Raw genomic sequence first — 21,174 nt, forward strand, 5'->3', positions numbered from 1 at the left:
TGCTCCAAGACACATTCTCACCAAGAGTATTATCCAGAATTAGGGGATTGCCCACGGTACAAAAAATTATTCATAGGCAAAACTGTGTACCAGTTTCTTATTCTATCTCAATATATGCTTAGGAACAGTTAACATTTTTACATTAAGAATTTTCGTTATGTGTCTGATAAAATTTCATGCCTCCTGGTATTACTGAGTCATCATTTTGTCGATCTGGTTACTTTTTTGGAATCTAGTTCATTATTTTGAGAGCTGTCACATCTTCGACAGATATTTATTTTATGTATTTTGATATGTTTCATCACAAACTTTATTTATTTTTGCCCTGTCCATTGCTAATGAGTCTTAGGCCTTGTATAATAATCCTCAAAGTGGAGAAGTAGCAAACAGTGGACTTTAGATCAGCAAGTCGTAAATGTATAAATATCTTCTGAAGGACTTTCCTTTTTGAGAATATTTGTCAATGGTTACAGAGCAGGTGGTAAGGTGAATGGAACAAAGGATGCATTAAGAAATTTATAGTCTCATAAAAATATTGTCAGGGATTCAAATAAAGATGTGTCCAGTTCTAAAAGATGCCAGGAAATAGAAATAAGAATTTTGAGTCATCCTTGCCTTTAAGGTAGGTTTTCCTCTGAGGTTCCATGGTGAGCGGACCAATTGGCAAGAAATCAGAAATCCACTTGCTAGGATGTGGTCTTGGGAAATCATTTAAACTTTCCACGACTTTAAAACCAGATAAAGTTCTTTGTAATCTATAAAGCATTATCGCAAGGGAAGTTATTAGTATGTGGTCTCTGAGGGCTTTGTGTTTTTCTGATCTTCAAATAAAGGAGGTGGATGTGGTTATTCTCAAAGAGAAAGGCAGCATTCACGGATATGAATGAGACCCACACATACTGGTTGACCTGGTATAGGTATGCGTGAACATAAAGGTTTGCTTTGACACTAAATGCAAGACCGTATTAAATATGTAGCTAGTTATCAGATTCTTACTAATGATATAATGGCTCAGAAATGCCATTGGGCATAACTTTCAAATTATTGGAGAGGTCAGGCAAGTACTTCTGTGAAGGAGCTTGATAACTTGGCATGATAGGTTTAATAGCAGGTCTGGCAAAAAGATGTGAAGCAAACCCATTGTTTTCTTTTTGTTTACAAATTGCTTAATAAAAAATAGAACCCTATTCTGGGGCACAGTAGAGGCAGAACCCAATACATGAATGATATTACTTTAAATCTGCTGATGTTACCTTGTGAAGGGTAGAACCATGTAACCTAGGAGCCACCGAGAGTTCTTACACATCATGTGGTTGGATAGATGGCTATTGATCTTTTTCTTTAAAATCTTCAGGGAAGAAGACTTCCATAATATTTTCAGTTGATGCTATCACTTACATTTTTAGCATAATTGCTTTAGGATTTAGCAGCTGTATACTTTTTTTTTTTTAGGTTTTATTTTTAAGCAATCTCTATACCCAGCAGGGGGCTCAAACTCATAACCCCGAGATCAAGAGTCTCAAGCTTCACTAACTGAGCCAACTAGGTGCCCCAGCATGTGTATACTTTGTAACAAGAATTACAAGTTTGAGCTTTAGTTTTCAGATAGGTTTGCAAAGAGCAATAGAATAAGAAAACATTAATCTGAACTTGGATTTATGAGACATCCATAGTGAGCTGAAATATTTTCTTCCTTTGTCTGAAATGAACACACATCATTATAATTAATGTGAAATAGAATAAATAACTAGATCATATCTTCCTGATCTATTCCTTAAGCAGAAACCCCTTTCCCCACTTCTTTTCTCTCTCATCCTTTTTAACCAGTTTATTTTCTGCTTGTGAACCACCCTCCCCTCATTTTTTTCAAACCTATCTTAATTTGTTTTTACATTATTATTATTACTATTATTATTATTATTTCAGTGACATTCATGCATCTGTCAATGTGACTTGGTACACATTACACAATATTTCTTAAAACAGCAAAGTAACAATTCCAATATCAGACAACCCAGGTACCAACAAAACATTGGAGAAATGCTTCCTTCAGCATGAAGGTTAAGACTTACTTTTTCTCATTGTATTCTCATTTTGAGTCTGTGTAAGGATTATTAAATTAAATATTATGGTTCAATGGACCCTTTAAAGAAATACCAGATTTCCCTCATAAGAGGGTTCCTTCTTGAGGAAAAAGAATTTAGTTAAATAAACTTTTATTTTCATTTGGCCATTATTTATAAAAATTCATGCACATGTCTACAATATTTGCATATAATGTGGGAAACATGAGATAATGTTCCCATTACAAAACTTGGCACTGGTCAAGCCATCTAATGTAGTAATCACTTCTTGATTCAAAATTCCATGAAATGAGCAAAATTTAAGAAGAAAGTCACAAAGACTAGAAAAATACATTCAGTTAAAATTTTTTAAAGAATCAATTAGCTGGTCACTTATGATCTTATGTAACAAATGATGAAATATTATTTCATTGATCATGGGGACCTGATACTCTCTATCTTCACTAAAGTTTAAGCAAGAAGAAATCAGTTTGTTATAATCTGTAATGGATATTGATGAAGGATAAATTTCTGGACAGTGAAGAATGTTAAATATTATTCTTAAGAGATTTAACAAAATTCTTAATTTATAATTAACATTTTTATTCATTTAATATGTGAAGAAAGTTACATGCATTCCTTATGGAATTGTAAGGAGAATGCAGAGTAGCGTCTATATTTTGGAGTCTTCCTAATAGAGGTAGGTAAGAATCTAATCTGCCCATCACGATAAAAACAAGGCCATGCCCCAGAAGTTCATTGTACTTGAACTTCCTTCCAGCCCCTTGACTGAAGCCCACAGTTTATGATATATTTGGCATTTAGGAGTTTTGTGTGTTGTGTGATAGATGACCATGCACTGCAGAGGAATTATGTTGAAGGAGTGTAAAATGTGCACAGTTAAAACAACAACAACAAACCAACAACAAATCTAAGCCCATCCGTCATGAGAGGCAGTCCATTTAAGCCTGCATGATCAGCTAAGTGAGCCCTGGGTAAATGCACAAATGCTAGAACCATGTAAAGAGAAGGTAATTTAGGGGATAGATTAATGGGAAAATTCAAGTGGATTTGGAACTTGTCTTTTTTTAATTTGTAGTGAGTTACATCTCATCAACTTATACAGATGATCATTAAAGGTAATGATGATGAAAAGGATTTAACCATAAGGATTATTATTGGAAATGTGATATTGATGGATGTTCCTTGGCATTCTTTTATAATATTAATATCCAAAAGGAAAGTTTCCTCCCTGAGACGACATACAGAGCTCTGATTTTATTGAGATCATTTTTTTTTTGAGCATTGATAGAATATTTTACTCATAGGAGGCAAGGCAGAAAATGTGATTCCAGAGATTAAAGATCTCTTGAATAAGAATATGTATCATTTGTCCTGTATTACTATATTTTTATAATTTTTTAATGTTTATTTTTGGGAGAGAGGGAGAGAGAGAGAGTGTGTGCACATGAGTAGGGGAAGGGCAGAGAGAGGGAGACACAGAATCCAAAGCAGGCTCCAGGCTTTGAGCTGTCAACACAGGTCTTGATGCAAAGCTTGAACTCACAAGGAGGTTCCAGGCTCTGAGCTGTCAGCACAAAGCCCAACATAAGATCATGACCTGAGCCAAAGCTGGACGCTTAAGTGGCTGAGCCATCCAACCACCTCTGTCTTATTAACACTATGAATATGGGGGAATTGTCTTATTTCTTATCAAAAATTAATGTTTTGTAATATACTGGGAAAAAGAAAAAAGGTTATAATTATCAGCTGAAGTCACGTAAGGGGTTAAAAATATTTTGAAGGAATATGTGTCACAGAGTTATAGGTAAAATTAGTCTTACATGCAATTCTAATGAGAAATTTGACTTTCTTTGAAAGGGAGGATCACATAAATTATTATATGTGCTTCGTATGGGTTGAAAATTTAATTTATGGAGGTGTGTGAGTGTATAGGATTGAAAAAATATGAGAGAAGTATTCAGTCATTCCAAAGAGCGAATGATCCAGTATTGTAAACATTTTAAACAGAATGGGAATTAGTACAAGCAAGGCAAATATCTGAAAGTAGCATTTTTTAAAAATAGAATTTAGGGGTGCCTGGGTGGGTGGCTCAGTCGGTTGAGCATCCGACTTCAGCTCAGGGCATGATCTTGCGGTCTGTGAGTTCAAGCCCCGCGTCGGGCTCTGTGCTGACAGCTCAAAGCCTGGAGCCTGCTTCGGATTCTGTCTCCCTCTCTCTCTGCCCCTCCCCCGCTCATGCTCTGTCTCTCTGTCAAAAATAAATAAACATTAAAAAAATTTTTTTTTAAATAGAAAAAAAATAAAATAGAATTTAACATCAGCAAGTAACCAAGGTAAGCATGGTAACTAAGGAAAGACCAAGTAGGAAAAGCAGTTAGCAACTGTGGCCTTCGTTGGATACCTTTTTAAGTATATTCTTTTTAAAATTTTCAATCCAGCACCAGTTTGTGGCACCTCCCACAATGATTCTGAATGGAACTGAATCAAGTTTTGGATGCACATGGCTGTTTGCGGTCCATGCACTGGCTGATGATTGGTTATTGAGATTGAGTGGTCCGTTCTATAGTTTTCTACCCTCCTCCCTTAGGAAAAGTAATAAAAGTCTGTTTTAATCGTAGTTAATTCAAAATCAGAGCAAGTGGGGTCAGTAATAGTACAGAGTAAGTAGATCTTCCTTTGTTGTAATCCTTCTATGGTGGAGACAGAGAACTGAGGTCACCCACCAACTACCTATAAATATCTTCCTATAGTCTCAACAAGAATTGTTTTCAACCCCTTCTTCCTCTTGCTAAATCATCTTCCTTCACATATTCTCCTGTGCAGTTATAGAATTACATTTTTGATTGATGTTTGAATCTCTTTCAGTTTCTTCATATTCCTCTTAAATGAACAGTGAAACTCCAAATTGAACAGATTAATAAGAATTTACTTGGATTAAATTATAGACATGGCTTAGAAATTAATCTGTTATTTGAAGACCAATTAAGGTTACATTATATCACATTTAGAAATCATAAATAGTTTATTCATGACAGTAAAAAAAAACAAAAACAAAACTATGCCTTATGAGGGGCAGGGACTGTCTGTCCCGACATGTCTCCTTCAGCACCATTTATTTATTTATTTATTTATTTATTTATTTATTTATTTATTTTCAGACAGAACTGCAGTTAACATCTTGAAGTATAATAAAGTTACAATGAAAAACCTCATCTTTCCATAGTATTCCCCTGAAGCAAGGCTTTATTCATCCAGACTGTAAAGACTTAAGCGATTGCATTTCTGACCTTGGCAGTTAGAATGACTTACTTAAACTTGTCACATTTATTAATAATCTTATGTGTTGTTATAGATTTGGTTCATGTAGATCATTACCCCTACCTCTTTTTTTCCTAAAATAATATTTGTATATGTCTGTGTTCATGTGTGTGTCTTGTTTTCTGACTCTGAAATGTTTATTATGCCTTAGACAGTTACCCCAGGGAGATTATGTAAAAAAGCCTGGAGATGGTGACTCTTTTTATAGCGACATTCCTCCCGGAATCAGCACAAACTCAGCATCTAGTTCTAAGAAGAGGTCTGCTTTTCTGTCGCATTTTCAGATTTCTGCCTGTTCCATCACACATTATTCCATTAGTCAGAACATTTCATTATTTTGCAGCAGGTTTGATTACTTCTTCCTTCTTTCTTGAATGTTAAAATAGTATCCTTTGTTCTTTGATTACTGTGCTTCAAAATGCCATATGCTCAGAACCACTCAAACAAATCAGGCCAGAAATCAAAACAAAACTGAACTAAATGAACAGCAATCCTAAATCTATATAGAAATCATAGGGTTTTTCAATCTTGCTCTTATATGGCTTGAGAAACTATTCATAGTATGTGATAATATTTTAAATGGTGAGCTTTATGTCATGTTTGGTAGTCAAAGAAAAAGGTTACTGTCATGCTTCCGTAAAGCAGTTGTTAAGTTGGTAATATAAGTGTTGCGTTGAATATTTAAAAATTTTAAATATACCAAAGCTAAGCTTGCTGTGAAAAAAAAAAAAAAAAAAAAGATCGCTTTTCTGTGAATTGTATATTTGAATATTATGATTTTGCTTTTTATTCCTGGAATGATTATTTCTAGACTTTCTAATTTAGAGTTTGGTTGCCAAATTAATTTAAGTATATTTAAATATATTTGCCTGAGTTTTATAATAGGACAAATGGGGTTAATATATTATTTATATGTTTTAAACTTCGATCTTATATTCTTTATCCAGGATCTTAAGATGTATAAGACCAGTTAAAATTCTGCATGCTGTATAATTGCTTAATAAAATAAACTGGTAGAAGAAATAAATAGTTGGAATGTTTTAGGAAATTAGACCTCCATTCACATTCAAGAAAGCTAAAATATTCCTGTGGAAAAGTTTCTTTAATATTGTTGGTGTAATATATAGAAAAAAAATTTTTGATAGCCCAGTACATTACTTTGGGCACAGTACTTACTTTGTAGACTGAAGTGGAAATTTCTAGTTTGTTTAGAAGAAATGTGATCTCTTCTGGAATTCTAAATAAGTGAATCATCTGTAAAAATTCTGCAATGGATTTCACTCAGTAAACAATCACAAAGGAGAAAAGAAAGAATCAGTAAATCTGGGAACTCTTCTTTATGTAGAACTATCTTAAGCATGAAGGATTGTTTTTACTCAGATAACATAGCTTAGAGCAAAAGTAAAAATATTAGTTTTTGCACAAGGAGTACAAATCTATAATGCCCCCAAATTTTTATTTTTTTTTTTAACATATTGGGAATTTTTTTGGCTAAGAGAATAAGATCTAAATTCTGCCTGTATATAAATATTTTCTTGGTCACATATTTAATTTTAAATTAATAAGATGGTAAATAAGCAGAGAAATCAATGTATTCCAGTGGAATTTCTGTTGTCCTTCTGTACAAAATAAGATTCATTCTATAATTAGCAAATTTACATTGCAAAAATCCTAATTTGGGGAATTAATATGTAATAATTGTGCTGAGTTCCATTTATTTTCATTCATCTGTAGAAGATTCCTTTTAAAATGGACGTTTATTAGTGATTAACTGGAATGACGTATGGAAAATATTTTAAGCATAGTGCTATTTTCTAATGTATCTCAAGAAGAACTTAAAATATTGACTTGAATAATTCCCAGATTTTAGAAAAATGGGTTATGACTTTTAAGCATTTAAAAATGGTATCAAATTATGTAACTCTTCCTAAGTATATATAGTTTGTCAAAATACTTTTTTTATGTGGTAGGTGTATGAATTTTGCTTCTGTAGACAGTTTATTTAAGATGGCAGGACACAGATAGCACAAGGGCATCATGGTACATGGGCTTTGTGAGAGATACTTCCAGCATAAACATGTGATTTAGTTCAGTTATTGGACAGTTAACTAACAACACTACATTTTGAGGTGGCCGTATTTGTGGAGAAAATGCCAATTCTCAGAAAATAGTTTTATTGTTTAAAAAAACCTGAATGTTACTTTGGTAAACGTTGACTAGGTTCAGTTGAACAGATCTTAGTGAAATCTCTTGGAAGTCCATGTTCTCATAATATTTGAATGAAAACCATTGCTTTACAGTTAAGAAACATCTATAGTGGGACCCCATTATAACTCTTCTGCTCCAGTTATATAGCTGAAATATGTAGTGAATTTGTTACATGTGGTTGCTGGCAATGTGATTGGCTTGCACTGTGTGCTGATACTTTTCAACTATAAACTATTGTAATGGGGTTCCATTGTATTTGACTTTTCTTACATTGAATGTTGTGTAATTCTGCCTTCTTCATGAAGACTTTCATGTTCTCTTCATTCTTTCATTTCAGATTTTTTTCTTTCTTGATTTATTTAATGCACAGTAGTGCTTAGAGATTTTGCTTACTGATTTTAAAGCATTCACTTGATTATATTTTTGAACAGTATATATACATTTTCAATTTCAGGTCTAATGGGCTTTCTCATTCTTGGAGTGAAAGGATCCCAGACACAAAACACATTTCAGACATCTGTGAAAATGGACGACCTCGAAGTAACTCTTGGCAAGGTAGAGGGCGGCATTTTGAACAGCTAGTGTGTCTGTTTGCAGAACCCAAATTTTACATTTTGTGGTTCTTGGTTGTAAAGATTTGTTCTTTCCTGTAAGCTCTTTAGCTCTTCTCCCAACAGAGATGAGGGCATTTATTATGAAAGTCCATGTCTTTTTTTCTTGGTTGAGAAATGATGGGATTCACTAGTATCAGGGCTCTGGACAAACTCAGAAGGCTGTATGTGCTATACAGCCCTGTGTTCTGGGTGGGACTGGCTGGGAATATTACCACTTGAAATACTGTGTGATTAAACATATGGCAGTTGTTCATTTATATGCGAATCTAGCCATAAACCATCTTTTTCAGGTAACCTGGGAGGCAACAGAAAGAAAATCAGAGGCAAAAGATTTAGACCTCGGTCTAATTCAACTGAGTAAGTCTACACCTTTAATGGAAAAAGGCATTCCAAGGTCCTATGCAATTAGTGTGAAAAGTTAATTAACGAGATCATCAAAGAACTGTAAACCATGCCTCTGGTCTTGGTTTTGTCTTTTTAATTCCTTTTTGCCGTTTTAAAATTAACCATGGCTTTTCTCTTTTACATAGGCATCTCCGCAACTGTGCCCAAACCAATATTCACTGCTAGCGGGGTTCCCACCCTCGCTGCAGGCTTTTTCCTCCAGTAACCTGCCATTGTGGTGTCTTGGTTCCTTTTGAAGGGAATTTTGATAACATTCCTTTCTTCTCATCACCCGGGGTCCAGCCATTCCAGAGGGGTCACCCTTCCTCTTCCCAGTATTCACACAGCCTAGAAGCATCAGGGGGAAATTCCCACCGTCCTTGAGCATGATACTGCTCCCAGTGTGAAACCACCGCTCCGAGGGCTTCATGGCTGCAATCTAAGCATTCTCTCAGACTAATGGAATACACTTCCCTTTTAAATCTTCCTTCTGAGGACATTTAAAAGGGCACTTACCCAAAACTTGCTCTTTAACGGAATCATTGTCACTAAGTGCAACACTGTCCGTTTTAAATGATAGCCACACATTTTTTTTTTTAAGTGGGGGGTGGGATCACAAGTTACATTTAAAGTTACTTCTAATGAGGTAAACACCATGCACTGTTTTTGTTTGTTTCTTCACTTAAGAAAGTACAGCAAAAGTAAGCTTCCTCAAACCTGACGTCGAGGAATAAATCACACCCTTACTATGCTTCTGGAACTTCCTTGCCACCAGGTTTTCATTAACCGTACTTTTTTGACCTACCTAAATTTTTTTTTTTTTTAACTTATTTCTCACTATAGTGCTAGTTATTGTTTTCAGGATCACTATTGCTTCTTCATGCCTTAATACTTTAAAAATCTGAATAGCAGGTATTTGTTAACTGCTTGTCAGAAACCTATGTTAGCTTTTCCATCATATACCCTGCCTTTTTCAGTCCAGGAATAATAACAGTGCCCTGAAATTTGGACCTTCCTGCTGATGGTATTGTCTTGTAAGTGGCTTGTCAAAGTTTGCTAGAGGTCACTTTACCTTAGAAACAAAATATAGGTTTAAGTGATACCATTGCATGGTCCAGAATGGCATCATAGAACTCCATCATAAATAACTAATCTGTTAGAGTTTATCTTAAACATTTCCCAAAGCGCTTGGATGCTTTAGGGCTCATTGTGGATAAACTCTTCTTGGAATGTTGTTTGATTTGTTTTGCATGAGGTCACCTGGTAAGAGCTCCTTAGCTCATCTCAGTTGCTCACAAGAATACAGATAAAACTGTCAAGTGTTCTTCAGAACTTCCTTTGTGTGCTGGTTAGCGTTTTAATGATATTTCCTATAATAAGGCTTTGAAAACTCCCGAGTGGAAATAGATCAACATCATAGTAAAGCTATGTGTTTAGGACCCAAACAGCACTTGGTGTTTAGCAAGATTCATACAGTATTTGCTAGTGCAGTCACTTATTTTGAAAAATTTTTCTGTAGAATTCCCGCTCATATCATATGATGAAAATTATAATACTAGATAGCCCTTAATAAATCTCTTGCCTGTGAGATAACGCTATAATATTTAATAAGACGTCGTAGTGGAATCACCTTTGTGAGAAAAAGTAGTAATGACTCCCTCAGATTTTTCACTTTCTGCATTTGGGTTACATGACTCATATTAATTAAATGGAACTAAGCCTGTGAAGTTTACCACTATTCTCACATACCTTGTTATATGGGCACTATATACATACATATTTTGTTTTTTCTTAAAAGGAATCCTAATACGTAGCATCTTAGGAATTACATTGACAGTCATTTTTTATACCTTTCCATATTCGTTAAATAATCCCTCTTGCTTCTGATACAACAATATAATTTGTGGGACTATAAGAGGAGCAGAATGACCACAGACAAACATACCTTTTTTTTATTTTTTAGGTTAAAAGGTATCATCAGGTTCATTATTTCCATATCCCCTTTAGTACCCATCATCCCCAGGGATGATAAAACATCAGGACATGAATTAAAGCATTCACCACAAATGCATACCCTACTAATTAACAACATAAAATGTCCTTGTTTATTGTATTGTTTTGACACTCAACGTTTTTGCATCTTCCTCACTGTTGTACATGCTGTGAAAAGAAGGTTTTGGCTTAGACTTTGTATTATATATTGTGTTTTTACAGGAGGGAGCCCCAAGCACCTGAGCCTGGGCACTCCCTCGCCCAGACAGTCCCATCCCAAGGCATAAGCCCAGGGGGCTCTGACAGCCCCCAGACAGGGAGTCTGGATCACAGGTCAGTCTCCACCTGCCCCTTCATTCTGGGCTGTCACTTAATCTCCCTCCTAGTCCCTTCCTTGGCTGAGAACGGGGTCATTTGATCTCTGACTGACCCCCAATGTCTGCTTGGACATGGTCCTGGTCCAGCCAGCACAAGCTAATTTTCCTCTGCCTTTCCATCCTGGAGAACACAAAGAGCTCTCCTACCCTGTCTAACGCATTTTTTTTGCATGTTGCGCTACAAGCCAAGTCAAGCCACATAGGCAGGTTTATAGCGGTTTGATAAACTCTCATTACTTCCACCATCGCCACCTAGAGATGCTAGGAAGCCCACTGTGAAGACACTTTAACGGGCAGATCCCCAGAAGGAACAACCTTTGAGAGCTCTCTTCAGTGACCTCTAGTGAAGTGATCACAGCCTTCTGAGATGCTCCTTGAAATGGAAGAAAAGGTCCATCATGTACAAGCCAAGCCATGTAGCTGTAGGTATCATGGAACAGCCATGGCATCAGTCCTTTGAGCTTCTAAGATTGTCAGTGAAAGGAACACACGTCTCCTCCTGGAAGCTGCCTGTGGGTGACTCAGTTTGCTGTGTGGCTATGTTTCACCTGATAACAGCTGCATGGGCTTTTTCTACGGTTTTCCCCAGGCCAGAGCATTCACTAGCCTTCATCTGTGGCTGCACTTGCTTTTTGACATTTTCTTTTTGTTCAAAGTCTCGGTGGAAATTTTTATGCAAGTTTTAATTGGCTATCTCTGTGAAAAGTGCAAGTTGGCAATGATTGTGGCTAAAGGCAAAACTAGTGTGAAATTGTTCCTGAGTCAGGGAACACTGTCTTAGCAAAAATGGTCTTACAGCCATAAAAGGCAACCAAACCCTTCTCTTAGGAGGGAACTTCATTGGTTATAGCTAAAAATGAGGGAAAGGACTATGGAAAAAGTAATCTACTTTTGTTTATATGTCTGGAAATGTCATGATTTAAGTGTATTTACAAACTGAAACCAAACATGGTAGAAAGAAGCAAAGTTTAACCCCAAACAAATAGTGTATTTTACCTTTCCCTTGGTTTGTTTCCAAATGACTTGCAAAATTTGATGGAGCTTGCATCTTCGTTATCTATAGTATCTCTAGGAGTTACTTTTTAAATGAGAAAACTCAGTAGAACCTGCAGATGATTCCAACACTGAATTTGTTGAATCTGTTTTTATTTTACAAGGGCACATTGTAAAGAGGATGTGTTTTTGCTTGGCTCCCTGAGTAAATCAAAGAAAACTCTAGTGGGAGGGGCGGGGGGAAACCCCCCCAAAACAAAAACAGACTTGCACTCCCAGTTTTACCACCTTTTTACATTTTCCTTTGCACAGTAATTCTGATGGAGACTTTGCCAGATCCATCATGGAAATGCTAATTAAGGTCATTAGTATCCTCTGGCAGTCACACAAGTTCATGATTGGACACTCAGAAGGCAACTTCTGAGGTCCATTTGCTAATGCAAACATGGAACACTTTAGTCTGGAGTGCATGAAGAAAAGGAAGGAGTTTTGCAGCTACAACTAAAATTGCGGAGCCCAACTTAAAGGTCGTGCAGGCCTGTTTGGACCACACTTAATGTGTTTTGGGGTTCCAGGATCAGAAGAGCAGGGGCCCTGTCTGCTCTTGATAGAGCCGCCTGAGGCACCTATCTTTAACTCCAGCTTAGGATCTGCTGTCTGGAGTGAGACCGTGAGACCAAGGCCTTGTAAAGTCTTTTTTTCATACTGGAAAGAGAACTTTGCTCCTTTTAATTGTTCTTGGGGCATTATATACCCAAACACCAGGTTGGAATTGCAGCCATCTGAATATTCTCAAAAAGCATCGTTATCATTTGAAAACCAAGGAACCAAATGAGAGGTGGCCTGGAAAAAGCCACTTTGGAGGTGGGTGAATGAGATTACTGACAGTACTATGATTGGAAGGCCGCTTCTGATCCACTTGGGGAAACCACTGGAAAGATTTTCCCTGCAATGTTGAATACATTCTAGAATGCCTCAAGCCTTGTTGTAGCTGAGTTTATTCTCATGTCATTGTACAGACTGCCTCATAATCACCCAACATCCATCCTGGTTTATTTGCCATAGTCACTTGCATTTGGAGGGTGAAGAACATCCTTGCTAAGCTTGTGCTGTGTATTTTCAGATTTTCTATCTTGTTCTGCTTTCTTTGTTCCTTCCATTGCTTTCTGCAGGTATTTAAACCCATGGTTCAAAAGAGACTATAATGTAGCTAAGTGGGTAGAAGATGTGAATAAAAACACTGAAGGACCATACTTTAGGTATTTTATAAATTAATTTTATATCCTTTTCAAACTCTCCCAGCACATACAAATACTGTAGTGTGACTGGCTCTCTATCTTGTATCTCCCAATACAAGTTCCCATAGGTGGAAAGGGTCCTTGTTTATTTGCTGCCTTTTGATCTCTGTTTCTGGCTTCGTGAGCAAGTCTAGTTTTTGTTTTTTTGTTTTTTTTTTTTCCTGAATGTTTCAAATGAAGCCATTTGAAAGGGTTGCCATTTAGTGCATGTCCCCATCACCATCTTGAGCTTTTTTAGTAGCTTTATCTTCATTTTATGCTATGTAGTGTTCTGTGGGCATGAAACATACTTTCCACTAATAAAGAAGCACTATTAACCTGAACAATTTAATGTCTAGAATTTAGCAGTTTCATAGTGCATTTTTCCTACTTACTGCCTTAAGAGTGCATAGTGCGTACAAGGAAACTTAAGGGAAAACATGAAAAGAAACTAAATGAAATGTAGTGGAATTTTACTTTGAGTAAAACCAGTGATTTAATGGAACTTAAAATTATCCAGAGAATCTTGACCACAAGAGAGTAGATTGGATGAATTTAGGTTTCATTTTCAGTACAACCATTTGCTCCCAGACAAGGGCAGTGCCGAGAAGTACTTTACAGATTTGCAACAAAACATTCAAGGCACTTTTTATGCTAGTAGAATGCTTGTATAACACTTCAGACAGAGCAGGAAGCAGACTGAAAACATGTTCTTGGTTCACAGAAGAGCAGAGTATCCCTACATTTTAGAAACTCTAGAATTTACTCAATCCACTGTAGCTCAATCTAATGTCAGAGGTCAGAGAGAATTTCCAAGAGCTCTTAATGGCATTTTTTCACTCTTTCTAATACCAAAGTGATTTCCTAGAGGTAAATGTCCAGTTTATATCTGACTACTTTGTGGACAACTAATGTAAAGAAGAAATATGGACTCAATTACGACCTCTTCTGAACACAATTAGCTTTCAGATTACTTTTTGCCATGACTTGGGTCAGCATTAATAGATATCAAAATATGTACGTGTGTTTAACTCTCAGCACCCATATAAGGTGGACTTTCTCTTCCAGTGTACCATTTAGTTTAGACATGTATAGTTTGAGAAAATGATTAGACCCTACTTGCATTTTATTTTGATCCATACATTTGCATATGCCCCAAGGAAAGCATAACCCTGCCTGCTCACAACAATATATCCTGCTTTTATACCCCATCTTTCCCTTCTGCCCTGTTCCTCTGCTTTTACCACTTTCTCACACTGAACCTCATACACATACACTCACGTTCAAACATCCCACCCTCACCTGTAGCTCTCAAGATGGCCAGCGTCAGGAAGACAGGTAAGATTATTTTGAATGTTATTTGGAATCTTGGCTCACCTGCAGTCCTATTTCTCCTGTCTATCTTCCTCAGGCTTGTGGGCAGATTGTAATTTGTATCAGCCATGGAACCCAAACAGAATGACTTTGGTCGCATATGGGCTAGGACTTTTATCCCTAAATGGACCTAGCATCTTTGCAACACTAATTTGTGAAATGGTACCCCGGAAGAGTTGTTTCACCTCCCCTGGGTCAGCTGAGTAGTTGATGTGGCTCCCAGAGAAGAGTTCACATTTCTTAAAATCAGCACCCAGGTCTGCCCAGAAGCTGCATGACTAAACGCAATTTGGATGGGGAAATGCTTTAGCACCCCTGGTTGCACGTGCAAAGCTGCGAGGGCAATTTTAGAGGGTTTCTTTATCTCCTCTTTTAGAATTAGATGTCACCTCCCACGGTGGATGGCAACATTATGAATTAATTATTAAAGTCCGTATTTGTATTTAAAGGCTAGATAAAATCCAGTGGAGGTTTATAATGTAACTCTCATTTTAGGATTAATAAGCATTATGTTGGTAGGACCTGAAAACCAATGCACAATTTTTGTGAAAGTCGTGAATAATCGAAGATGCCCCAGAGCTTTTAGCACAATGATTCTAACACAACAGAGAGAATTTCATCCACCCTCCGTCCAAGCCAGTCCTTACATAGAGGGCCGAAGTGCATTCACACTTTGGCTTATGCTTTGCCAACCCTGTGCTTAAGCTCAGATATGCTTCAACAGTCACCAGGTTATTTGGGATTCCCTCTCCTGCCAAAACACCGATGGGGGCAAAGGTCATTTTATTAATCACCCATGTGGTGTGGGCTTTGTGGCATCCTTAATCAAAACACAGTGGGGACTTTGTGAGTGCTACAAACTGGTCCAAAGTATAGCCCAGCATTTAAAATACTACATCCTCATCACTATGAAGAGAAAAGCAAATGCCAAAAAGTTTTGAGTGATGGTAGTGCCTCAGCTGTGCTCCCTTACGCAGTTCTGTATCCGACACTGGTTGCTCAAATGGTTGCCAGCATACACTCACATCAAGCAGGACAAGAGCATTATCTCCCCATACCCACACCCTGGGGGCAGTTCTGTTGGTGACAGTGCTTTCCAAGCTCTGAGCAGGTATCTTTTCTCTGGAGTATTATGCATTTGATTACTCAGAGTCCCATGATCTTACGGAAAATGCAGTAGCTCTGAAAAGAAACCAGAAATAATTATCCTGTATTGAGTGCCTGCTATATACCTTTATCTCTTACCACATCATGATATTTGGGCATTCTTACTCCCTTTCTATGGATAGAGGAAACTGAGACACAACAAGTAACTCAGGGTAGCACAGCTAGTAAGTATAAGAATCAGAATTATCAGCTTGGCTGTGACTCCAAAATCTGTTCCCTTTCTACTTCTCTGTAATTACTTAAGAATAGCAGGGGGTATAGTGACTACTTAAATTCTATCCTAGGACACATTATAAATCCTTCTGGATTATATAAAATTTGCATCTGAACAAAAACAAGTGAGTAAGGGTGGACCCGTGTCCCTCATATGTGACTGGTGTGGTTTCAGCCATTCCTGGGGGGCAGAACTGAGCTTAGCGTGGCCTTACAGACATGTTTAAAAAAGGCAAGCCCAGCAAGTCTCCTGTGGCCCCAAGATAGACCACAATCCATGGGCACACAGGCACACATTCATTGTGTAGCCTTAAATGGCACCCATTAAGGTTATATGGTTTTTTAAAATGCTGTAATGATAATCATTAACATTTGTTCAAAGATTACTTTCTAAGTGAATGAGCTGGGCCAGTGCCTGGTTTTCAGTAAATGCCAGATTGGAACTACCAGGCAAGTAGCCAGGGTCAGAAAAGACCGTGGAGGCAGAAATCTCTCTTTAGACATTTGTTACAAAATTTTAGTTTGCTTTTATTTCCCTAAGCTGATTTACCCCACCTTGTTCTCTGCTCTTATTCTGACTCCTGTTCTGGTGCTGAATAACCCCTCAAAATAATATGCTGTCACACACCACCCAACCTCCAGGACATGATGCCCCTTGCCCCTACTAAAACCATCCCTACTAAAACCCTAAGGGCTTTTCTTCCCCTTAGGGTCAGTCAAAGTGTCAGCTAGCTGGCGTATTCATGTGAGAGGAAGTATACATGCAATCTCTTGGGGGATCTGGAGAATATTTTCTGTTTCTGTTTTGTTTTCACTCACCATTGGCTTTGGCCATGGAAAAATATTTGGAGGAAATATTCCAGCACCTCTCATTGGGATGGCCTGGTATGTGTGTAGAGCTGGTCATTTGGACTCATGGCCAAGTGAATGACTGGCATGACTGTGAAGCTATAAGCTAACAGCTCATGCTATGGACACATCCACACTGTAGCAAGTTAAGAAGAGGACTCATTTTGCATGTTCCCCTAAAGCAAACAAGATTTATTTCTTTGTGTACCTGACTAGCTTTCCTGAACTTGGGTTTCTTGCCAGTAGTGATTAGGCTAAAAATCTGAACCCAGGTTAACATCCCTTGTTTTAGAAATATGTATTTAAATATCTAAATACAAAAACTTACCCTCATTCTACACACACTGAATATGTTTCTTAAAGGTCATAGTCATATTGGCAGTGTTTTCTTAAAATTAAAAACATCCTTAATTTCTGCATTAGAAAAAAAATGCAGTAGCAATACACTGCCTTAATAGTCTTTCGAAGGATTTGAAGTACTTGTATTCTTAGTTTTACCCATCTGCTCTGTAGTGGGGAGCATCAGCACAAGAAAAGTCAAATATCTGTGATATTGTAACTATTCACACTGCTAGAACATTAGACCAGTTCACACTGGTCCTGGACATTTCCCAAAACTAGAGGAAGTGTTAGGAGTTACAGATTAAAAGCAAGTTAAAGCAGTATTGATTCTTACAATTGAGCAAGAAGGGTCACTTGAATCTCAGGACTTGTAGGAAAAAGTATTTTCAAACCTCAGCTTGAATTTGGTGTCTATAACATGGAAGCCGGTTTGAAGACTACAGGAGAACTAGAGCAAAGCATAATATATGGATGGGAACCAAAATTTACAACAAGGGGGAAAGAAGAACCCTCTTGATGCCTTTGCATGCAGTGCAGTGGATCTTCCCCTGCCCAGCACCGCCCTGCTGCTGACACTCCCAGGCTGTCAGTCCCCCCAGCAGGTGAGGTGCCTCCTGTGGCAATAATACCTGTGCTCTGACGTGGCTGTGTAACCACTTCAGCTGTGTGGCTCACAGCCACCAGACACTGGGAGCTGAGCAGTCATAGATGTGGAGTGGTAACATTTGTGAATGGATAGGTACTGCTGAATCAGCACATCTGTTTCCCTTTGATATGGTGTAAGTGAACAAACCTCTCAGCTGTTTTTTTGTTTTTGTTTTTGTTTTTTTTTTTACTTTGAAGACAAGATAACAGATGTGGGCACTTCCTGTGAGCTCAGCCTAGTCACACATATTACCACTGCACAGGCAGAATACAGAAGAGCAGAATACATCACAACTCATGTGTATCTTTCATATGGAATGTCTTCATGATGGAGATAATACACGTTATCTAAATAGGAAGGGTATTTGTGTTTTGTGTTCGTTTCAGTAAAATTCCAGTCACTAAAGTGTAGCCACCTTATTAGCATGAGAAGTACACCCTACATGAGTTAGCAAGATCTACTTCTGTGGCACAAAACCCTCCCTGTCCAGAAATGCCGATTGTAGGGACTGATCAGACCATTTTTGTATGTTCTCATCAGACTCGTTGTTTGGCTGGAACTCTGCACTCCTTACTGCTTGCATGTTTACTAATTTATTATTAAAACCCCTCTATTTGCCTTTGTTCTTTCACAACTAACACACTGGCCTCTGAATGCATGAGTTATGTGTAAACTGGTGTGTGACTTAGCAACTAATAAATGTATCAATTGTATTGTATTTTCAGAACTTAAAAATATAATTGGAATTACTGTACTAAAACATGTTTTACATTAAGTGGTAAAAACAAGGCAGAATATTCCTATGTTGTACATTTAATTTACCATTATGAGCTCTTAGAATAATTTTGCCCCTTCTCCATTTTAGCTTTTTATCTATTCTATAGGAAACTTCATGATTGGCTTTTCTAGTTGAAGAGTCTGATTCTGTGTGCTAACATTTAAATAATCCATTGCAGTTATGACATTAGGAAAATAAAATTCCAGCATTCCAGTGTTGTGAAGAACAGAGAATCTCCCAGTAGTTAAACCTTTGCAGTAGTGGCCTATGAAAATTGCAATCAGAGGGATTGTTTTGAACCTACTTTTCAGATATTTGAAAGAGATGTTAGGCAGTCACATAGTATTTATTCCATGTGTTCTCAACATCTCAGGACTCTATCTCCTGCCAAGTCTCCTTCTTCATCAACTGGGTCTATTGCCTCCAGCAGAAAATACCCATACCCAATGCCTCCACTTCCTGATGAAGAGAAGAAAGTGAACCGACAAAGTGCCAGGGTATGTGGAATATACACTAATAGCCTCAGTCATTATCGTTTATCTATGAGTTCATGCTTTAAAAGAGAGAACTGTTTTTCCTTCTTTATAAAAAAAAAAGGGGGGGGAAGATTTTCAAGATTCCATTGAAAAATAGAAGATTCTTGGGGTATGGGGCTCAGATTTATGTTTGCAAATGAGTTTAATTACTGAATTAATTCTAGTGATATTTGGTATGTTTTAATCATTCATTGCTATGTATTTATATCTTTTATTATACTTCATAGCTTCTATATGACAGCCTGGAATAAACAAAACAATGTGTTTCGTTTTTATCAGTTTTTTAATATACCTGGAAATGCCAGAGATGAAATAAACTAGCCTCATCTTCATGCCTAATTTGCTTACTCAGGCCTTTTACTGGCTAATAATACCCAATAGGACTTTAGAAATCAGAACCTGTGACAGAAAGACCAGTGGCTTAGAGGCAGGGGTGGAATTTGGATACATATGAAAATCTCTAATATTGGGGCGCCTGGGTGGCTCAGTCGGTTAAGCGGCCGACTTCAGCTCAGGTCATGATCTCGTGGTCCGTGAGTTCGAGCTCCGCGTTGGTCTCTGTGCTGACAGCTCAGAGCCTGGAGCCTGCTTCAGATTCTGTGTCTCCCTCTCTCTGACCCTCCCCTGTCCATGCTTTGTCTCTCCCGGTCTCAAAAATAAATAAAACGTTAAAAAAAAAAAAAGAAAAAAAAAAAAAAAGAAAATCTCTAATATTAAAAAAATATGGCAATGGGTATGGTAAAATTTAGCAACCTCTTATATTTTAAAAAGACAGATTTATTTTATTTTTTTAACATTTATTTATTTTTGAGAGAGAGAGACAGAGAGAGAGAGAGAGAGAGAGAGAGAGAGAGAGAGAGAGAGACAGAGCACAAATGGGGGAGGGATAAAGAGAGACAGAGGCAATGGAATCCAAAGCCAGCTCCAGGCTCTGAGCTGTCAGCACAGAGCCTGACTCAGGGCTCAAACTCATGGACAGGGAGATCATGACCTGAGCTGAAGTCAGGCAATTAACCAACTGAGCCACCCAGGCACCCCTAAAAAGCCATATTTAAAAACACATAAGAACTGATTATATAAAAATATGGTTAACCATAAGTTTTATTTATTTATTATTTATTTACTTTTTTTTAAATTTGTCATTGGGTCTTCACATAGAAGAACCAATTCCTTTCTACTTTATTTTTTAAATGAAGTAATATATTACTATAATCTAGTAATATAATTTAGTATTGTCTGCAGTGTTATATTAGCTTTAGGTGTGCCAGAAGTTTCCTTAAATACTGAGTCCTCTTTTATAACTTTAATTATGGTTCTGCTCAGCCTCACAGTATTCCCAGAATACATCCATTATGTGAAATTTGAGAGATAGTTGAATTTAGAAAGGCAGACTGGCCCTCAGAGAGGCTTAAATGAGAGATATAACTAAAGAATACTTTTATTGGTATCCAAGTTCTGTTGTGGTCAGTTACAGTGTAATGTTGATCTTTTCAGAAATAATTTTGCAATAAAATTTTAAAAAAATGGAGCTTTAAAAGCCCGGGCAGACTTATCTGCTAGTGGGTCTCGGGTTCCTAGGTTTTTTGGTGTAGAAAGATATTTCAGAGCCTCTTTGATGGCTTAAGTAATGGGGTTCAAGGTATACACGAATCATTCAAATTTTAACTCGATCCACTCGCAGTCAGTAAGAAAACTCGCTAAAAGCAGGTTAGATTACTATGATCAAAAAGACTTTAAAACCAAGCAGTGGTGTTTTGTGAATTACGTGACAAGTTAGCTTCCTGTGTTCATAAGGGTAATGGTAAAAGATGGAAAGGAAGAAGAAAATTCAGATTCCCAGCACTCAGCTTTCTGGCTGTAAAAAACAGAATCGTTAATAGGCATCCAGTTGTTCATGACACGAGTATGTGGTAAAGAAATCCAAGGCTGTCATCCTTCCTCAGAGAATTGTCAAAGTATAACACCCTACTTTTTACCTCTGATAAATTGTTTACATTGCTGTTTTGCTCTGTCTACTTG

General features: G+C 37.3%; 1 protein-coding gene across 6 annotated transcripts in view; it reads left to right on the forward strand.

Annotated features, from left to right (window-relative positions):
• Window positions 1-21,174, forward strand: part of ADAM22 (ADAM metallopeptidase domain 22) — a 233,525-nt gene that overhangs the window by 208,719 nt on the left and 3,632 nt on the right. The window contains exons 27-33 of one of the 6 annotated variants that reach the window (XM_049641398.1): window positions 5,557-5,751; window positions 8,068-8,168; window positions 8,518-8,584; window positions 10,826-10,936; window positions 13,146-13,232; window positions 14,559-14,588; window positions 18,993-19,116. In XM_049641398.1, coding sequence (XP_049497355.1) covers window positions 5,557-5,751; window positions 8,068-8,168; window positions 8,518-8,584; window positions 10,826-10,936; window positions 13,146-13,232; window positions 14,559-14,588; window positions 18,993-19,116 — 715 coding nt within the window. Of the gene's footprint in view, window positions 1-5,556; window positions 5,752-8,067; window positions 8,169-8,517; window positions 8,589-10,825; window positions 10,937-13,145; window positions 13,233-14,558; window positions 14,589-18,992; window positions 19,117-21,174 lie in introns of those variants that run through there. The other 5 variants (XM_049641401.1, XM_049641400.1, XM_049641399.1 and 2 more) reach the window with 5 other exon arrangements.

Source organism: Panthera uncia, chromosome A2 (assembly GCF_023721935.1).
Source record: "Panthera uncia isolate 11264 chromosome A2, Puncia_PCG_1.0, whole genome shotgun sequence".
Taxonomy (NCBI): Eukaryota; Metazoa; Chordata; class Mammalia; order Carnivora; family Felidae; genus Panthera; species Panthera uncia.